At 41.0% G+C, this 21,284-nt stretch overlaps 4 protein-coding genes across 6 annotated transcripts in view; 2 read left to right on the top strand and 2 right to left on the bottom strand.

The window, feature by feature from the left end:
• The window catches only part of LOC122408565 (BMP and activin membrane-bound inhibitor homolog), a 48,082-nt gene extending 29,764 nt beyond the window's left edge, over window positions 1-18,318 (bottom strand). The window contains exons 1-4 of one of the 3 annotated variants that reach the window (XM_043415412.1): window positions 17,305-18,318; window positions 16,851-16,992; window positions 14,716-15,195; window positions 12,033-12,178 (exon numbers count right to left, since the gene is read on the bottom strand). In XM_043415412.1, coding sequence (XP_043271347.1) covers window positions 12,142-12,178; window positions 14,716-15,195; window positions 16,851-16,992; window positions 17,305-17,392 — 747 coding nt within the window. In that variant the 5' untranslated portion in view covers window positions 17,393-18,318 and the 3' untranslated portion in view covers window positions 12,033-12,141. Of the gene's footprint in view, window positions 1-5,488; window positions 6,585-12,032; window positions 12,179-14,715; window positions 15,196-16,850; window positions 16,993-17,304 lie in introns of those variants that run through there. The other 2 variants (XM_043415411.1, XM_043415413.1) reach the window with 2 other exon arrangements.
• LOC122408561 (serine/threonine-protein kinase VRK1-like) overlaps window positions 1-21,284 on the top strand; it is a 36,771-nt gene that overhangs the window by 2,735 nt on the left and 12,752 nt on the right. The gene's annotated exons all lie outside the window — the stretch shown is intronic.
• LOC122408564 (uncharacterized) lies at window positions 50-1,881 on the top strand. The gene is made up of 2 exons (XM_043415409.1): window positions 50-135; window positions 616-1,881. Exon 2 carries the CDS (start codon window positions 630-632, stop codon window positions 1,713-1,715), a length of 1,086 nt encoding a protein of 361 aa, XP_043271344.1. The 5' UTR covers window positions 50-135; window positions 616-629; the 3' UTR covers window positions 1,716-1,881.
• Window positions 18,576-21,258, bottom strand: LOC122408566 (uncharacterized). The gene is made up of 3 exons (XM_043415414.1): window positions 20,417-21,258; window positions 19,994-20,195; window positions 18,576-19,790 (listed from the first exon to the last, which is right to left on the bottom strand). Exons 1-3 carry the CDS (start codon window positions 20,642-20,644, stop codon window positions 19,774-19,776), a joined length of 447 nt encoding a protein of 148 aa, XP_043271349.1. The 5' UTR covers window positions 20,645-21,258; the 3' UTR covers window positions 18,576-19,773.

Raw genomic sequence — 21,284 nt, forward strand, 5'->3', positions numbered from 1 at the left:
AGGTCGTAACGAACCCAGTTGTTCGCGGTTGTTTGTGTGTGACAGATCTCTTCGAGAAACTTTTAGTATAAAAATCGTCTCTCTCTTAAAAGCAGAGTTTGAGTGGTATTGAATGAATATTACGGAATATTATTGGTAAGTATCGATATATTTTTACTTCGTTATCGAGTTGAATATTCAATGATAAATAAATTCAATCAAAATTGATTTACAGTGTTTACCGTGTTTACATTGTATATACTTCCCAGAAAATCACGACGATATAATCTTCGAGCGAGCCCTCGATTGTTGTACAGTAGCCGAGACAGTAGCCGAATACTTTACGGTTTTATGCTTAAAAAATACTCGATACTGAAAATCTTTAAAAAAATTCTAATTATTAAAGTCGATTAAAGTGATTAAAGTTCTATTCCGCTTGATTTTTTTCGTCTTTTTTTTTTATTAATTATACAACATGAATGGTAGTTTCGATACACTTTACGTCGTCGACAATTTTTCTGCCGGTTACAAAATTAAAAGTAGCATTTTTTTCTAATCGTAATCACAACAAACCGGAAATGAAACTTTGATGATAAAAACTCAGTTAAAAACGTGTTTTTTTGAACTTCATCCCAGATAATTGAAGCTCCATGAATCGTAAAAAGATGGAAGACGAAGAAATCTCGGAAGAAACGGGGAGAAGTGATAGCGTTTCATTCGAACAAGACAAAACAGAACAAGTTTCCCCCTCGGATTACTTTTTGAAATTATTAGAAAGGGAATCGTTATCACTTATTCCAACTTACGTGAAAAATATTCTCCGATTGAATAATTTTCTCAACCCCATGGCATTTCGTCACATTTCTGAGGATACGATTAAAGAAATGGAAACATTTGCTCGAGACGAGATGGAGTTCTTTTTGAAACCAGAGGACCATCGACAAGATTATTATCACAACTACCATACTTGTCCGGCAAAATTTCAATTTGTCATGGGAGACAAACATTTGCTTCTAGAATTAGCGAAAATTGTGGAAACAAAACCGTTGGAATTTTGGAAAATGCCTGAACGTTCCGCTACTCCTTCGCAACAAAAAAAGCTTTCACAATTATATACTTCGGGAAAAGCATCTAGCTCGAATTTTTCAGTGCAAGTAGAGAAAGGTGATACTGAGGATGAAAGGAAAACTCTATCGAAAATTGTAAAAAAAATTTTGGAGGATAACGATGGAGAAAATATGGAGAACAAATGTAAGAGAATTTCAACACAAGATCTTGAAATTCAAGTCTCAATAAGCGAAAATTATGGAGAAGACGGCTTTCCACAGTCGTACACGTACCGAGCAAACATTAAATGCCCTAAGTGTTCGTTCATCACGAAACTCACAAAATGTGGACACATCGGACAGCGAGGATCAAAGTGGGTCCTGTCGAACTTTCGAAGACACATAAAAAGTCACCAAAATCTACCAACTGAAAAATCCAAAAAACGAAAAAGTTCATCCATTGTGGAGGTTCTTCGAGCATCCAAGTGCAATAAGTTAGAATCGAACACTCTTGATAAACCAAATTCAACTGATGAAAGATCAATCAAAAACGACAAGATCTCCGAATTCATTCCAATCTTGTATTCACCGGGAAAAGGTCGAGAAGAAATTCGCGCCATCGAAGCATCTGAAATATTTCGTGATGCATCTGAGAATAAATCAGGTAATTATTTTTATTTATTCACGTAATTAGCATTTTTATGATACAATAACTTTTAATTCTTTATACAATTTAACAGATGAAAAATCGACCATTACCGAAGTTGATAAGACAGATTTGACGTCGTTGGATTCCCCATCAACTTCAACGGGATTCATTTCGAGTTCTTTTGACCTCCTCTATGATCAGGAGAAATCGGGGGAATATTAAGTCGAGATAGTCATCGGACGGACTGTCTCGATAAAACAGTCTCATCAAAAGTTCGTAAAGGGAAGTACTCACGGATGTATCGTAATATGAAAAAATTGCACTCATCAATAGACTCGACTCAAACTCGAATAACTACTTTTTATCCAGTTTTGACTCAGCTCCAATTATTAATCGAAAAAAACAAAAATTTGAGTGAAACCTTAATGAACTTTGTCAAATCGAAAAATCAGCATTTTTCCGAGCATTCCGAGACCAGCAAAGAGGTTAAAACCAGGGCAACCCATTCCGAATTTCTCGTAAAATTATTTGAAAGTGCCGAAAAACAGTGCAACAAAAAAGAGCAAGGTAAAAGACATGACGAAACATTGAAGCTTTTCTGTACTTACTTATTCACTATTGGAGGTAGAATGCTATATGAAACACTTTACGCTAATTTACCAATACCGTCGCTGAAAACGATTAGTAGAGTAATGTCAAAAAATAGCCACGATATTATAGAAGGTGCGGTACGAGTGAAAGAGTTAAAGGAATTTCTTATTGCGAGAAATTTACCGTTGACGGTTTGGTTGAGTGAAGATGCGACTCGCATTACAGGACGTATTCAATACGACAGTGCTTCTAATCAGTTGGTCGGTTTCGTATTACCGTTGAATAAACAAGGGCTCCCGATTTCAGGCGTTTATGAAGCCACCTCTGCTCGCAAAATACAAGAAAGCTTTGAGACTGGTACTATATCTAGTTTAGCATATGTGATAATTGCTCAATCTTTAGCAGATACCGCTCCAACTTTTTGTCTTTGCATATTCGGTACAGACAATAAGTTTTTTCATAGTGATGTTCTAGAACGGTGGGCATATATTGTCGAACATTTGAAGAAAGAAGGGATCACAGTACTCGGTGTATCTTCGGATGGTGACCCAAGGTTGTTGAAAGGAATGCGTATAATAAGTCAATTGGGTAAAAGAAGTAAGAAGCATACAGATTCGAATGGAAAAGATTTTGAGATGCCTTATTTTCATGCAAAGTTGGAACCAGAAATAATTGCTATCCAAGATATCATCCATATTGGAGCTAAACTCCGAGTCCGTCTATTAAAACACTCAAGTTTACTTCCGATGGGAGATTTTTTGATATCATCGAGTCATTTACAGATTTTAATGAAGACAGAATCTAAGGATAAGCACTGTTTGACAGAGAAAGATTTGTCGCTAAAAGACAAAATGAACTATGCATCGGTTGAAAAAATTTGTGATTCAAAAGTCACTAACCGATTGAAACTGAAAATCCCCCAAAGCGATGCAACTGTGATTTATTTGGACATAATTAGGCTTTATTTGAGTGCATTTCTTCAGGAAGATATGTCTCCTCTCGAAAGGATCGAAAATAGTTGGTACTGTATTTTTATCCTCCGATACTGGAGAGCGTGGTTGTTGAGTCATACAGAATATTCCGTGACAGATAATTTTATTTCTTTGAATACCTATTTATGTATGGAAATCAATGCTCATGGTTTAATTAATTTCATTTTTAAGCTAAAAAAACATTCCGCTACTAAAGATAATTTCACGAAAATGTTTTTGCCGTCACTAGCCAGTAGTCAAGCTTGCGAAAGTTTTTTTAGACGTTTGAGATCGATGAGCACCACCTACTCTACCATTGTTAATACTAGCCTTCTTGAAACTTTCCAACGAATTGAAAAAATCTTTTTGCAGGAAGATATATCTTCTGGTAATTTAAACAAAAGAACCAAGCTTTTTCAATACCCTAGAGCTGGAACAAGTAACAAGCGAGAAAATGAAGGGTGCTTGTTACCACATACAGACGATATCCTCAAGACAATTAAAAATGCCAAGGATAATGCATTTTTAAAAATGAAAAGTTTAGGTATTAACGTGAGTTTTGAGGCAGGTGATGGAATATCCTGTAAGTTATTAGAAACCGATAGTGATAATTTTGAGGATAACGATAATGATGATGATGAAGTGATAGACTCGGTGATGAGTAATGATTTGAAAGAAAGTGAAGAGAGTGATCAACAAGAGTTATGTGAGGACTTGAGCACGCTCTCTAATATCCAAGGTAGTCTGGATTTGAAATCCTACGAAAAATTTAAAATCCAACTTCATTCGAAGAGTCCTTTCGTTGTAGTGAATGATCAGAGGAAGAATGAGTTGGTCGTAAGAAAATCTTCTCTTTGCTGGTTATTTCAATCAACTTCATCTAGTTTAAGCAGTGATCGGTTACAAAGGGTGCGAGATTCTGAGTTGACGAAAAATATGAGCAAACGAACTGACAGTAATGAAAGTATTAATTTTATAAAAGTCTGTGATGAAATTCATATCGGTGATTGGTGTTTGTTTAAGAAGTTGAACAGTTCAAAGCGAGATTTTAAGTGTTTTGTTGGACTCATTTTAAGTTTTGTTTATTTAGAAGGAAAGACATTGAAAAGCCACGAGTATTCGAGTTCGTATGCAAATGTATCTAATAATACCAAAGAAATTGGGGTTCTGTGCCAATGGTATAACCTAACGTCAACAAGAGCTTTGGTTCCTGTACCGATGGATGTACATGGTTATATTAATATTAAGGAGTATCATCTGACTATGTCATCTCCTATCATCAATAAACAAAGTTTAAGCGTGCATGAAAATATTTATAAGAAAATACAAAAATTATTCTAATGTCTTGAATAAACTGTGTTATTGATTGAGTACCCACATATCCCTCACTATAAAATAATTATTAATCTAAATAATTTATTAATGTTCTTTAGTCTAGAAATCAGTGATTTTTTGAATTTAGAAATCACTTGTAATCGTTGAAATCAACGTAAATCATGAAATCCCACATAATCTCATGAATTCAGAAATCGTGAAAATCTTAGCCGAAATCACAAGAAATCGATTTCTTTTGGAAATCGACGAACCATGGAATCGGTGAGTGAGCAGCCCCTCGGTCAGGCGCGAGCAGATCCCGGAGTTTAATGAACTTGCAATGTCGCTTGCGGAATTGTCATATTAAATAATTAAGTAAATGCTGCTTTGATGCAGTTTGATTACAGATTTTCTATGGGAAGAAAAATGAATCATAAGAAACGACCATGAGTAAATAAAATAATAGCATTTCATATTATCCACGTATTTCTAATCTCAATTGAGGATGGATCGAGGATAAAAAATTTTGCATTCGAATCGTTTGCACACGATAATGCATACAGAGTAAAGGGAATAGCGATATTAAAACTCTATCGATCGGACACGGTTTATCGCTCTCGTCCACTTTGCACTGTCTCGTGTCATGACCTTAATACATGGAGAATCTATTAACGATATACCAGGGTATACAATAATATTCATAACGCGATCCGAATGATCGAGCGAAAGAAGATAAACGGATAAATTTCCAAGACAAAAATGCTTTTTCCTCTTTGTTTCTCGTCCAATGTTTGCGAAGAAATTTCCGCGATTTTCCTTCGTACGTACTTAGCACTATTAACAGTAACCCCGGATACTATAGCTACGGCTAACAATAGGAAATGCCAAATAATCGTTAAAAATCATATATCGACAAATATCGAGATCTCAAATCTCACCTTCGCTTTCAGGTTTCTCATCGACTTGGTTGAGAATCTCGTAATCACCGAGATCAAGACCGACCGAAGCAGCGTTGATCAATCGAAAAAAAAGCGTCGTGGTTATTGTAGCAAAAGCGATCAATTCTCTTGGCCACATTTTATCAAATATCACAGGTTTTCTTCTTATTCACAAAAAAAAGGCACTTTTTTGTAATAACTTATTAACGGAGGAGGCAAAATATTCTAAAAGATGATTTTTTTTTTCTTGTATTTCACCGGGTGAAAAAGAAAATAGCAGGGATAAAGATATAAGAGAGCGTAGCGGAGATCCGATCAGTGATTGGACGACGTAAGTACACTGTCGTCGACATGGACTTTCATCTGCATATCGTTGACAACGAGCTTGCTCTCCCTCCCTCTTCCTTTCTTTATTTCATTTCTCCTCTTGGAAAGCTCAGTGTCTTTTGCAGCAGAGAAGAAAAAAGTTGAGCAAAGTTGCCTCTCAATCTTTATCAAAGTAATACGACAATTTATAACCTCGTGTTTGATTTTCTCACTCTTTCGTGTCGGACAAAAGAGATCTTTGACGCTCGTTTCTACGGATTCCCCGAGCAAACACGAGAATTACAACACGACGAATATCATCGATATTTCACAAACACCGCTCGTCGTTCTTTATTCATTCATTTTTCAGTTTGTTAATAAAAAATAGTTTTTCATCCCGAGTCCGAATTTTCACTGATTCACTCTGTGATTTATAAAGTTTGTTTCTTCATCGTAATTTCCACTCACTTATTACCGGGACATGTATAGATTTTTATTGCAATTTACAATGATAAAAGATACGGAAAAGTTTCGTAGAGGATCGAAATAGTAATAATACGATTGTTAGCGACGGAAAAGCGAGCGAAAAATTCTTTGTTGACAATTCAAAACCGACGACGAATGCCACTCGTGCGCTTACGAGTCGAAGAAGCAACAAATGCGTTGAGAGACAGGACCATACCGCACGCGCTTCGGCGAACGACTGCCGTTCGAGCCTGACGCCTGACTCACTTATGCCAGTTGAAAATCGTTCTCCCGGCCAGAACCACCGCACGCACGCTACGAACCTCTCTACTCGGCGCCGTGCGAGTCTCTTCGCAGTCCACTCGACTTATCGAGCACAAAGCAGCGCGCGCGAGGCGACTATCCCTGAGTAAGAGAGAGGAGACAAAGTAACAAGGAGAAACTGCTTGGAGAAAAAGATGCAACAGTGCTTCGGGTCACTCTTTTTCTCCCTTCGTGTTTCTTCCACGGTTTATCTCTCCCCCTTAATTGCTGATAGTTTTTAAAGCAACCCCGTGTTCTCTAAGCCGTTCGCTGGCTTCTCTCTCGTTTCATGAATCTTTTCTCGTTTGTCGGCAGCTTTCTCTCACTTTCGCATAATAAAATACAACTATTTTATTCGAGCCACTCAACCCGTCTACTGAAAAGGTTGTATACAATTCCGTAATTTTCAGATTTCTCACTGGACGTCGAATACATTTTTTCTTAAACTGTACACTGCTCTCGAGTCTCTAACCCGTGTGTTACACCTGAAAATTTCGATTTGGCAAAATGTCACTTCTCGAACACCCCAATTATTGTTAAAAAAAAAATGACATTCTAGCAGAAATGTCATCGTATGTACACTCGTGTATAAACGTTGGCGGCCAGCAAGGGCGTGAGTGAGTGTGAGTGACCGACCGGGATTTGGACGAATGAGAAACCAGCGAGCGTGCAACGTTGCGAGGTGGTGGGGACACGGCCGACGGGCACGGCGGTTGCGAAGAAACGCCGTGGCGCCTCGGGCACAGACGCCACTGCGTGCTGCTCTGTTGGCTTTTTAGCCTCGTGTGAACGGTTTTCCCGCTGCACTGGCGCACGAGTGCGCTCTATAGATTCATAGTATGCAAACAGTTCGCTTTATACATATGGACCGATGTATGTATTCATACACCAGTCAAAAGTAAAACCTGTCGTCGAATCTTTTTAGAGGTATATTTTATTACCGTTTCAAAAATTGGACGACTCGAAGAATTATAAAAAGATTCGCGAGCCCAAAGCGATCAAATAATAAATTTTTATTCTAAGAACGAATAATGACGAATATAGCTATTGCGGCGGCGGACGAGAACGAAGTTTCGTTGAGATTTTGTTGTTTCGCGGCGTTTTATTTTTATTTGGAACTGTTATTCACTAGTCACTATAGGCGCGGACCATATACGAGGAAAACCTCCCGGGAGAAATTTGCTTCTCCGCGCGCGTTCTGCCGGGGAAAGACGAGCGCGGCGCGGAGAGTAAAATCGAAACAGAGAAGCATTTTACACGAGAATTTGGACCCTGACTCGCGTGCCAGTTGTTCCAAGTCCGAGATCTTTATCTCTCGTCTATATATCTCCATGCACCTACATATGTATATATATATATATATATATATTCATCAGATGGTTTTACCACTATTTCTGACTTATTCGAGATTCGTCAGTCTTTTTCGACCTCTCGATTTCTTTGGCTCTTCCTCCACCGTGTATATAACGATCCGTTTAAAAGAGGGTGATTGATTTTGGTGGATCGCCGCGAATGCGGTGGTTGGCTTGAGATGGTATATATAAGAAAGAAGGCGGAGGGGGCAAGAGAAAAAGAAAAAGCAAATGCGCTCTTTTGAGTCTTTTGAGACTCGAGTCACCGCACGCAACTGGCTCGTCGTCGCGGTCGCCATTTCGAATACGGACAAAGATGCACCTGGCCGCGTCGCCATGCGCGCACCCGTTGTCAGTCCTAAATGAAACTCATCATCAAACTCGTTTCAACATTGTATCGTCGTATACCCAGCGCTGGCTCATCGCGAGAGACATTTATCAGCTTACAATTCACGTACGATCGCGATGTCATTTTTTGTCTCTTCCTCCCACTCCTCAATTCCGCTATTATGTCGCTTTTATCGGATCAACGATTTCTTGTAAAAATAACCTTTTAAAATATCATTTTTTCGAATGTTTCCTGTAATGCGCGTAATTCGCATTTTCGCGCATGTGTTCGATGAAAAGAAGGAAATCGAACCTCTCTCCCGCGCGATCTCGGATTCCCGATTTTCTCACGAGCTCGTCCGTCAAAGTTGCGGAATACATACGGGGCTACAGCGTAAATGCACAGATTTTATCGTTCTTCTCCGCAAGGCTCGCTACGTTTTCCCCTTATTTATGGCTTTATATGTTTTTTACAGGCAGGTTTCTCTCTCTCTCTCTCTCTCTCGCGCGCGCGCGCGCGCGTCGAGTAGTAAAAGTACGGACGGGGTTCGGCCCTCGCGTCGGCCAATTACCCATTCCGCTCGCTTACTTATTTTATGCTATCGGGACAACCAGGCCGCTTAATGCGTCCAACGTGTCCGCAGTTTTGAGTTCCAATAATTCGCCCGTATACTTCGGAATAACCTTTGCTTTCTTGCGAAGGTAAACAATCGTTTGTCAATATTCGTTGTTTGTCACAATGTGATTTGTTTTGTATAGTGAGGAATATATTATTTTTAAAGAATTTTAAAAGTATTTAGGCTTTGCTATGCACATAAAGCTGTTTAGAATTGAAGGGATGAAAAATTGGAAAATTCAAGAAATACTATGCTGTTTGTAATCGGATTTCGTTTTGTTTTCGAGTGTTATTTATCATGTCAGACTAGCACTTACTGACAAATGGAAATGTATTGTAAATCACAAATTTTCACTGTCAGCATAGTAAATTCTATGATAAAATACGTGTGACATTTTACCATACATATCGTTTTTTTTCAGGGTTGCCCGAGCATACTTTACAATATAAACATTTGAAATGACTGAAAAGATTTTTTACTATGCTTATAGAGAAAAACGCTCTTAATTATGGTGGATAGAAAAATTGCTGTAACTGCTCTTCGAATTAATGCTGCAACCCGGTTATTATATATACTGTCCCCGAAATATTATATTCTTAGTACTTTCCTCAAGAATTTTCGGCCTCGTTTTCTCCGTGAAGTTTGCTACGTCCGAGTCCACGAATCGAACGAAAAAACCATTTGTAATTGACCAATTTTTTATTTCACCGAGTATCGGTGCAGGTTGAAAAACCACAAATTGTAAATTCGCCAGGAAACGAAATTGGAGAATTACCGATGGAATTATCGGAAGGTTTTTTTTTATATCACTTCGTTGGACTCCAACGTCACGAATGACATTTAAATTTGTGCGATGCGCGTTTCCTTCTTTCGTTCGATCGAGAAAAATGTGTCGAGCACCGCGTCGTTTCCCTCCCCCCCGGCGCTTCTTCGTCGTTGGGGATGACGCGCGATAAAAGTGAGCTGTATCGAAAAAACGTCTGCAGGATTGTTGACGCCACGTTTACGAAAATATACGCATGTATACATACGCAAGCATCTACACAGATATACGAGTTTATGGAGCGATAATCCTCTGTCGGTATAACGCACGATAGGAGAAGCAAGGCCTCGAGGAAAAAAATAGAAAAAAGAGGGAAGGATGTGAGCTTATCGCTCACGTATATTACCGAGCACCGCGAACGAGTCGAGCTCGCGCTACACGAAATGACAAGCCGCAAACTAACGGCTCCCCCTGCACTTTCCTCATCACCTGGCCTTTCGAGAGCCAAAATATCTTGCGGGGCGAGGAATCCGGTATGAATAGAGAATAAATGTCGCGCGAGGGTCCGCGATAGCGAAAGCTCGAAATCTCATTTGTCCTTTTCTTATTTTCCATTCAAAATTAATTGACCCGAGAGCGAATAATCGAAACTGTGATCGCGTGTGAGAGATATTCATAAAAAATAAAAATATACGGTATTGAATTTGAGGGAAAATAGGTTGAGAAGAATGTTTATTTTGTCGAAGCGTTAAAAGTGTTTGAACAGTGGTGGCTAATCGTGTGTCGGGCCGGTGAACGCGCGCACCTGGATCTCCCGAGGATTCTCCTCCTCTCCACTATGTTTTTTGAATCGTATTTAATCTAGCCCTGGATACGCGTAACATGTGGCCAAGTTTTCGAGCGTTCGAGCAGCAGCGAAAAGCCGGCCTGCATGCTGCTATCCTGTTTTTTTCTTCTTTCTCGACTCCTCATCCCTTCATATTTTTGTCTCGCTCCATGCTCGTTCGCGCTCACCCTCAACTTTGTTCTTCGTTGCGCGGCGTCGATCTAACCAAACAACCATTTGTTTGAGCTCGTTAACGAGCGGGGATAAGTGTGCGGCGTGTGTGCACTTAATATATATACCATTCCAACCTCATCCGTGTCCGCGGAGCCGTTAACATTTTTTTTCCATTCAGAACACTCGTCCCTTTGTAAAAGTAATAAAACGTTGGATAATTCCATCCCGCTGTTTTTCGCGACTACTTTTCATCACTTTTCGTTCGATGAAAGACCGCGACCGCGCGCATTATTGTGCCATTTCTTCTAATTTTTATTTCGTTCCCGCACGTTCGTCATTACGCCGCGATGACTCGTCGTAACCGCGTTTGTAATTTCATGTGGTTACGTTTACACACACACACACACATGAAATTTCCGGTGCTGGGGGGGCTCGACGCGGTGTGCGCCGGTCATTACCGGCGCCAGATCCCCGCTCCTTTTCTCAAGCAGAAGCTCCGAAACATCCTCGTCATCGTTTCGATTCGGTGATGAGTCGACGACGTTGCTTATAAGTTTGCCCAGGACACGTGTTTTTTTTTGTCTCTTCTCACTCTTATTCGTTGAAAATATTGTTGCTCCAATTGGATCCGCGGGTGCGTATGATTTTTTTCAAGGGGGAAAATAAATTAATAAATTTCGTTCGCGATAGTCGAATTCGTTTTTTCAATTCATTATTATAAAACAACATCGTTTCTTGAGCAGATTTTCTTTTATTAACGTCGTTTAGACATTATTTTTGTGTATTAAAATTCGCTTTATGCATGCATATTGTATTTATAATAATAAGGACTCGAAAAATGTTTCGCAGGTTCCCCGAGGCTCTCCGCATTTGAGAGTCACCCACTTTGAGTGCTTAATTTGGTAGTTCTTCTTGGAGCGAGAAGCAGATGCGTGAGAATCGGTTTTGAAACATCGCCCGCGCATATAATACACTCGGAGCAAATGCGTGTGAGCGCGCGCGGATGAAAAAAGGGGCGCTCACAAAAAGGGGAAAGAAAAAACGAATGGGCCATTGGAGGGAGAGAGAGAGAGAGATCGTTGGATGGCCACATATTTGTGACGAAAGAAAAATAAACCTCAGGCTCTCGTAATTTCGTCGATTGTGCAAGATCGCGCGAATGACTTTTTGGCGTACCTATTGAGAAATTCCGCGTGCTCGCTTCGTTTGTTCCACTGACTAAAATTTGAAATTTTGAGCGAACGAGGCCGGTGTCTCTTTGTATTTTTTGCCTCGCACTTCCGTACGGTATACTCCGCGCTCGAGTCATGGGTCAAAGAACTTGAAACTCGAGCAAAGTCAACGCACGAAAGAGAAAGACGTACGAAGCGTGCAGCTTTTCAGTAGGTATCATTATACCTGACTTCCGGTGGCGTTTTAACTTCCGGCGCTCCAAATTTCCTATCCGTTGTCCATAACGAATATTTCGGCTACTCGAACGCGATGACGCGCGGCTGATGGCGGGGACGGCGAGGCCCCGCTCAAGCATTCTCGATTTCGGACGGACTTCTGAGAAACCTAAAAATTGTCGGACAATTTTATATTTAAAAATAAACGCGCAAATTACATAAATCGATTCGAAGGGTCACATTGTGGCGAAAGAGAATGAGAAACGCGTGATTCGAAGCATGCAGAAAGGTCCCGCATTCGGAGTGATACTTTCGCGAGAAAATCCATTTAAGAAATGAGAAACGAAAAGAATGTGGAATTAAAAAAAAAAATACGTTAGGGATATTTGTGGAAAGTGGCCGCTTCCTATGAGATCGCGAGGAGCGTGTCGTTCTTCGGTTATCCGGAGCGCACTAAATAGCCGCGGCGAGCAGGAATTTGAGACGTATATAGTAAGTAGACGAGGAGATCGCCATCGTAATTTCGCGTCAACTCGTATCACGAGAGATAAGAGAGGAAGAGAAAAAATAAGTGAGCGCCGCAGCAACGAGAGTGCCGCGCGCGAGGGAGAGTTCCGGACGAGGAGAGACCCCACGCAGGCATTTAGCAGGGAGCAGCGGCGATTCGAGCTACGTCCGTACGAGCTGAGAAAGAGAAGGATGAAAAAAAATGAAAAGGAATATGGTCAAAGTTCTTGAGAAAAATAATATTCTCAATATACGCGCGTGTATATACCTAGACGAGAAGAGGATTTCAGGCTATAGAAGCAGAAAGTATAGAGTATCTGCGCGGAGGAGAACAGCGTGTGTTCTTTGCCGGACATTCTGGAACTCGAAAAGCCACTTAGGGCTTGGCGGGACCGTCGAGATTAGAGGGTAGGAGAAGCAGGACCAGAGAGGAAAAAAAAACAACACGGGGACGAGGTCTTGCTTCGTTCGCGATCGCACGGCAAGGAAGATGGACTTTTTTAATTCGAGGGAGAGAAAGAGAGCGGTGCTGGGAGCAGGCTGCCACTTTTTTGCTGCTCTTCCCGTTCGTTATCGCGTTATTTCGGCGACTTCGAAGCCACTCGAGCATTATATATAAATATATAGGCAGTCTCGTGGTCCGAGGTGGACCGATAAGAGAGAGCGGCTTTTAGTGAGTCGCGACCGTCATTTGAAACGAGGCAATGAATCGTCAATGCGCACGAATCTTCGCGTCGCGACGAAGAAACGAAGCTAGGTTGAGACTAAAAATATGTGAAAAAGTACTAAATTATGGCTGGAAATTAAACAGTTTTTCGACTTTTAATATTTTTATTTATTATTTTCATCGTAACAAGGGGAGAAAAATTTTAAGAGCCTAGACTATTCCGAGGGAGTAAAGAGACTAAAAATTTCGTAAAAACACCAATTGCTCCCGAATCGTTGGCTATAGCGTCTACTTTTGTTACGGACGTCTGTCTCGTTTACCGCCCAGGGCCCTATATAAATCATTCGCGGCTTCTAATCTTTCGTCTCTTTCTCTCGAGTGTAATTTTGCTCGTGCGCCTTCGAGACGCCGGTAAACTAAGCACGCGGCAGATTCTTTTTCCACGCTAAAATAGGAAATTGAGCTCGAGTACCGGGAGAAAGACGAGGACGGAGAGGCACTCCGAAGGGTCGAGACATCGAAGACTTCCTGGATAATCCACCATATATATAGACGCGGGCTGCAAGACAAGAGCATTCACAACCGACTTTTACCTACCGTTAAAACACCGATAGCATCTCTTACAATACACACCGCATCCGAATAGAAACTTCCATGAAGTAACATTTTTCAGAAGAGAAAGTACGAAGCGTATCGTGCACGGTGCTCGACCACGGTCGTTTCGATTATTCGCGCAATTTGAGCAAATAATAATTTGATAATGAAACTAAATCATTTTTTTTATTTTTAAACATGTACACGAAGCTCGTCTCTAGTTATTTTTTCACTGTACGTTGCGACGAGGATTTCTTTGGATCGCGGAGTCTGCTGGCCAGTTTTTCGTTGTTTTTTTTTTCTCACCGCGACTATTTAAATAAGTCGCGAAGAAGTTGACTCGCGGCGGGGCGCATGATTAAATCGGTATTGCAAAATGTCGATAATTAAACGACGCTAAGGTTAATGCACACGAATACATTATGCACAGAGGCATCGCGTATATATAGATGCGAGAGGCTCGGTGGTCTTTTATTGCGAGAATCGCTCTCGCTCTCTCGATCTCGTGTATCCATTCGCGACTAATTAAAGGGCCCTACATGCTCGCCCGACCACGATCTCAAGGTAAGACGAAGAGTTTCGTCGAGATGAGATAACGATCTTGAAACAAGTGCACCCAAGCAGCAAGAACGGAAAATCAACGGCACACACGCACACTCGACACAGGCGCACTTATCAAATCGAGAGAGATACACCGATAAAAATAAAAGCAATTTCAATATTTTTAAGCTTCATTTACGAGTGGTGGTGCCGTTCGTTCCTTCGAAACCGAATGACCTTTTACCGGCGGCAATCTCGTTGGAAATGAGACTCGAAAAAATACAAACGATTCAACAGAGGCCATAAAATTGCTAAAAAAAATGGGCTGATCGAGGAATTGTTGGAATTGGTAAAGGAATTGGATCGGAAAATAAAGAAATTCTTTTAAATAAACGAACCTGGTGATGACGTAGCAGGCTCCAAGGACCGAAGTGAGCGCAGCAACGGCGAGAACGAGAACGGCAACGTGCAGCGGTCCGATACGATGCCCGAGGGGATCGTAAGATCGTTCACGATCCTCAAAGTCCGCCACGATCGTTCTCGTTGGGCCTGTTTCACGATCCTGTATCGTCGATCCTCCCGACCTCGTTGCTGATTCAATCGGCACGCTAGTACTACTCTTTTCGTATTTTTCACTCTCCATCTCCTTACTCCGCTTGGACGATTTTACAAGGGATTCTTTCAGCCCTGCTCGATGATTCACGATTCCCCGATCGGTAACGATCGAATTGCAATAATCGTGAGTGTCACAGCACTTCAATTTTGGCCAGACGAGCTCTTGCCTTGATTTTCCTTCAGGATTCGTCTGCAGCAGCTTCGCTCCTCGTCTCGATGACCTGATCCAGGCGTTCGACTCGCACAGCAACGGCGTCGCGCCCCTTTTCGAAAAACATTTTAATCCTTATTAATTAAAATAACTGAAATACTTTTTTCAACGCTATTCTCATTTGCTCGTCGCGGCTCAACGGCTTCTTGAGAAAAATAAGATTTCTCAAGAAGACATAGCAATAATCGAGAAGAATATTCGAATCGGAAATATTCGAATCGCAATACTCCGGGGAAACGGCATAGAGCGCGTGGAACGAGCGAGGATGAGAAATTTACGATAAAGTTCATGAACCCCGGGCGTAAGTGAAATGATAAAAAAACAACCAACGATAAGAATAAATGGTACTGCTGCGAAAACGGATTTTAGACGCTACGCGTTTACCGTTTGAAATAGCTGATTTTGTTTTTCTAGTCGTTGTTCGAATGAAAATTTGAATAAATTTAACATTCAATTATATGAATTTGAATTTATGAAAATAAGCTAATATTTTGAGAGGGAAGTCGATGAGAAACTTGAGGAAAATGATAAGTTTAATGGATCCGATAAAAATCGTTCAATTAGAGGTTACACGGAAAATCAATCGAGACGATGACAAACAATATTAGTCAAAGGTTTTTTCTCCATCGTGCTAGGGTATACAGCCTTTTTTTTTTATTATAATCCAAGAATGGCATGTGAATTCTCACGGGTCTTTATTCCCGCAGCACATCTTTCGTCGTTGTATAATACATAATTTATTACAAAGACGCGAATGTAAGCGTGAAAATATACGTATACGAAAAACGTCTCGCTATACGAGCTACGCTTAAAAAAATCATTATTTATTTCATTAGCATTGGGCGCACACTGGGACGAAGCGCGAGTCTCGCGTATAGAGAAAAATCTGGTATTGCGATAACCGCGCGCGGACACACGCGTCGATTTATGTAGTCGTATATAGATAAGTAAATTCGTCGCTTCGCCACTTCGCAACTCCCGACCAATATTTATCTTAATATATTCACGAATTGCTATTAAATGAGGACCGCATTCTTGAGGCGTTATTCTTTTTCAGGAAGAGTTCATTTCGTTGTTTGTGCACTCGAGGTCGTTTCGCGGAAGCGTGTTTTTAGGGCGCTCCGCGCATCCGCCGCGAGCAGCTTCGAATGAAAAGTATTTGAAAGATTTCGTCGCCGTCGGGTATTTTGTAATCCATTGAAAAAAAAAGTCGCGCGCGGAGCATGCAGCAGAATGTTGGAAAAGCGGCTCCCGCGTCCGGAGTACTCCGGAGAGGCTTCTCGCGATTCGAGAAGACGGTGAATAGACCTACTTAATTTTCTCGCCCCCCCGAGAAAAGAATCGAGCTCGGATGAGCAGGAGCAATAAGTGCGCGTGTCCATTTTAATTAGAGCAAAAACTTCGAGGAAGTTGCTCGCAAAGAGAGAGGAGAGAACTAAAATGAGCAAACTTCTCGGCTCGATTATCTGTCCAAGGTTATCTCGGTGTACCAGCATACAATAATGACGATATATAGTTAGAGCAGGGAGTGCGCGTGTGTGTGTGTGTGCTCCATTACGAGCGCGAATATAACCGCGCGCGGCAGGATGATCGGATGATTTTTTCATTATATACTCGCGGCTCGAAAAGTTTCGCGTACACTTTTAATTTAAAAACAAAAATACTCTGCGTAGAAATTTCCACTAAAAAAAAAAATTTATTACGCACTCGGTGCATCCTCTCGTAGAGGTGTTGTCCCTGGACGTGCCATCGACGTCGTACATCTCTTCGGTGTAGCAGGAAAATCGTGTTCTGCATGTTTCAACACCGGCTTCCCTGCACGCCTTGCTCGTGCACACACATTTTCTAGCTGAAAAAATAAAGCCATATCGCGATCGAGAGGCGCTTTCTGTCACGACGCGATGTGTGATAATCATATATATGAGCACGACGCCTGTCGATCGCCAACTTTTCTTGTACGCCCGCGCGGTTGATCGACGCGTTACAGAATCTCGTTATTGTTGCACGTATCGTTGCACGCAAAGCGAACCTGCTTACAGTGATCAGGCGCGGCTATTTTTCTTGGCTTTGCATATCGCATATATATATATATATTGCAAATCGTTTAATCACGCGCGACAAATTCGAGCCAGCTCGCAATTGGCGAGAAAATTTTACTCACCCACGCTGCGACGAGCACTGATTGCCAAAAACACGATAATCAACGTCGAGACCTTGAAATTAGCTGTGGAAAACAGCGAACCCAGCATTTTCAAGAGTTTTTAGTACCGCAGAATTGTAGCAAAGCTTCGAAACGATTGAGAATGCAGGAGAGACTTTCAGAGTGTTATCGTACGAAAGAACTACTTGGAAATGTTCACGTCCGCCGGACAAGAAACTGTTACTCGCGGTGCTGGCTACGCTAATTTTAGTACCTCCCGCCAAAATCCGCGGCGACCATCCTGCTCTTTTTTCCCTCAATTTTTTCTTTCATCTCTCTCAAAAAGTTTCAAAAGTTCGCCGAGCATAAACATCATCTGCTCGAACACGTTTGAGGAGGTCTCGCCGCGGTAGCTATTTTTTTTAGCATCCATTTTTTTTACAGCTTTGAGCGGCCTCACTATTTCTTCTTTCCTTATAATTTATATAGCACCCGATAAAATAACAATTGTTTTGTTGATTCGTGGCTTTGCTTCGCACCCTGCCAATCTTTTATTGCGAATGCGCGTTCCTTCGCCCCGACGAGTTGCGCGTGCGCGGCGCTTCATCCCCCGCGTGCTGGTCGGAGACATTCTTTTTCCGAGCCACGATTCAGCGAGGGTTTTTTGCGCTTTTCCCGGTTTGCCTCGATAAAGAAAAAAAATTATTTATGGAGTCGGACGAGATATTCGTGAAAAACGATGTTTTCATCGCGTCGATACATCACGAATAAGACTGCGCGTCTATTATTTGCGAGCCCCGCAGCTGCTGCAGCAGCCTGAAAATACGCTATTCGTATTTTTTGTTTTCTTATTCATTTCGCGCTCACATCTCGCGAATCTTAGGCTGCGTCAACGGCTTATCCGGTACTCTTAAAACTGTACAATTTATTGGTCGAATAACAGGAACGAGCGACGGCAATAAGGTGCTGTGTGACATGGAAGCTTAAGGAATAAAAATATAAGAGAACGAGGGAGAAACGAACTCGACCCTGTAAAAAAAAAAAAAAAAAAAACTCGCTCACCGTGCGCCAAATTGTATTCGGCCGTAATGTTGGTTTTTTTCATGTATGCTGCAATATTCCGAAATCGAACAATTTTTTTGAACGACGCAGAAGTCTTTATTGCCAATCGAATCTCGATAAGCGAGTATTGAAATGCCAAACATTTTTATTCTTACGAGCTAAACAACTTTTTTTTTTCTCTTCATCGTATAGGAACCACACTGTTTTCATTCGCAATGTAAGCGGCTAAGCATATTTCTTGTTGTCGTTTATTTTTATATTTTCATTTACACGTGCTCAAAAATCTGTAGTATAGTTTCGATGTCATATATTTATATCCACTTGAAGGCACTTGAGTCGAGTTGGATGTCTACGATTTGACCTTTTCATTAATCGCATTTCAAAAAATACGACGATCATAATAAGTAGAATGAATTGTTTGAATAAAAATTAAATACTGGTCCGAATAAAATCTGTCACGATCTCGTCCTTAAACGTAATCGCACTCATATGCACGAGCACGCACACTCGCAATTTGCGTGCAATAGTACTTTCAGGGGCAACCTGAGACAATATTTGGTCACGGAGCGATCGGTTTGTTTGGTGAGAGAGAGAGAGAGAGAGAGAGATGAAACGAGAAGACACGAGCGGGAAGAATTAAAATCCCCCCCCCGGGGTCGAGCTATGTGGGCCAAGATGCTTCGGGCTCGCTCGCAGAATAATGAAAGACCAGTCTGGGACGTCGGACCAGTATCGCGTTAAATTGCACGCGTTCACGCGTTTATTATTGATTCGAGAAAAATATATGCATGTACAATGACGGGAAAACGACATGCGATATTTGCTTGGTCGTTGAGCTTGCTGACATGTGCCATTTGAATAACTACCAATAACCAAAATTATATTTATTTACTAACTGCTTTTCAATATAACTTTCCACGATGATGAATACGCTCGGATCGAATCCAAGCTCATTTACTCCCATTTTCTAACTCTGTGTTAGTAAAAAAATAAATATATCTGAATAACGATTTGATATATCGCGCTTTGATTTGTTCGGTTCAGTTTCGTTTTACGATTCGATGCGGAGACCATTTTTCTCAACGATTCGAATATGGAAATTCTTACATCGATTTTATGTAAGCTCGAATATCACGTATGTGTATATATGTATACACGCGCGTGGTATAGAGAGCCAGAGAAAGAGATATGCCTCTTTATAGCAGCATCGATTTTCAATAATGCTCGCTTCTGCATTAACGCTTCTTCTTATTATTACACGACGATCAAAGTAGAAGACTTCGATCGACGTTAAATACGGGTCTCGGTGTATATATATTATGATGAGCCTATCCCCTCTCTAGAACGATCTCTCCATAAGAGCGTGAAAATCCAGGCAAGAATATATATATAGTATAGACGGCAACTCTCGTCGCAATGTCCCCGTAATCACGCCACGACAGGAGCTGTAATATCAAAACGAAAATGCAAATGAATTCACTTTCATCATTCACTTATCGGAAAATACAATTATTTTGTTGGTACAATATTCTCAATGAATTCGGATAGACGAGCTATCCTATGCTTCTTGTTATACGAAGTTATTCGTTGCCATATTAATTTTCAAATAAAACGCGAGAAGAATAATGAGAGTACGTGAAAATCTTACTCATATGCGTGATGCTTGGTTGCGGGGCGCAAAGAAGCATTTTTCTATGCGACGGCAACATCCCGGACGTTGGTATAACATTGATAGATATCTCATTCACATTCTCTGTTCGTCCGTTTCGTCTGTCGCTAGTTTGCACGTTTTGTCCGAAGGCAATAGCCTGGAAGCTATGTCGACAGTTGCTCACGACATAGCTGCTTATCTGTTGACGGAAGCAAAAGTATACGGACGTAGAAAGAACGAAAAAAATTCGACACGCGTGTGCCGATTGGCTAAAAATCGATAATCCAAAATGAATTTTTAATTGCATCATTAAATACAGCTAATATTAATGTTCAGCGACGATCAAGAAAATAAAATTGCTCGAGCTGCTATTTGATTTCTCTTTTTCTCACGAGTAATTCCGTGTTAAAATAAACTTACGGATGATACGAGGAACAAAACTAGAAGAGCGATGCCTAACCAAAAGTACCAAGCTTCCCAGAAGTGTCGAGGTGGTTTTCGTTGGACGAGAAGGCAGCATTGCGGATTGCAACAGCAATAGAGACAATATTTGTCGGTATTACAAGCGAAGGGTTTTATGGTACCGGAATCGTCGCTGGAATTGCTTGATCTTAGATCTAAACTGCACTCGTACGCGAGACGTGCCATTTTATTCGTGATTTCTCGAATCCATATCCCAATCGATATTCAATATCGTTGAATTTCATCAATATTTTTCTCAATTGCTCACTAAATTGCTTGAGAAATGCAATCGTGCGATTTTCATTATTTTCTTCCTATTTTAATTTATTTTCACCACTCAAAAATATCATATTCATTTGTGAAAGCTCCGCCAATGGAGCAATCCTAAGGTGTACGAAGTTTCGGTTATATACACTCGCGTTATTGACGAACCGGAGCTACGAGTGCTCGTAGATAAAAAAAAAAATAATACCCCTTTTTGTTTGGCTCAAAGTATTTCGCGGTAACAGAAATATTAGAAATCCAATCAATGCGTAATTTCGAGGTGCACAAAGCTCCGATAATACACTTGCGTTATCAACGCCAAGTTAAGCGTTTCTGTGGTAGGTCACTAAAAGTACGCGTGAGCCGTTCTAAGCGCAATCGATACGAAAGAACGTCCAGCAGGTAGTATTCACGCACGCTCGGCGAATCGATATTACGACGACTGACCAGTTCATTTGAATCCATCCAACATTTCGTTGTACACATGTATCTATAATTTACGGCTTCGTTTCCAACAGGTGATTTTTTTTTTAATCCCCTGTTCAACAGTTTCGAATGAGCC

Source organism: Venturia canescens, chromosome 3 (genome assembly GCF_019457755.1).
Source record: "Venturia canescens isolate UGA chromosome 3, ASM1945775v1, whole genome shotgun sequence".
NCBI lineage: Eukaryota > Metazoa > Arthropoda > Insecta > Hymenoptera > Ichneumonidae > Venturia > Venturia canescens.

Excerpts from the sequence above, each read along its gene's own strand:
- LOC122408564 (XM_043415409.1), top strand. The coding sequence starts at position 630 with ATGAATCGTAAAAAGATGGAAGACGAAGAAATCTCGGAAGAAACGGGG.
- LOC122408566 (XM_043415414.1), bottom strand. The coding sequence starts at position 20,644 with ATGGCACGTCTCGCGTACGAGTGCAGTTTAGATCTAAGATCAAGCAAT. Across the intron at positions 20,196-20,416 it reads TTTTGTTCCTCGTATCATCC|ATAAGCAGCTATGTCGTGAG; the intron begins GTAAGTTTATTT and ends TTCCGTCAACAG.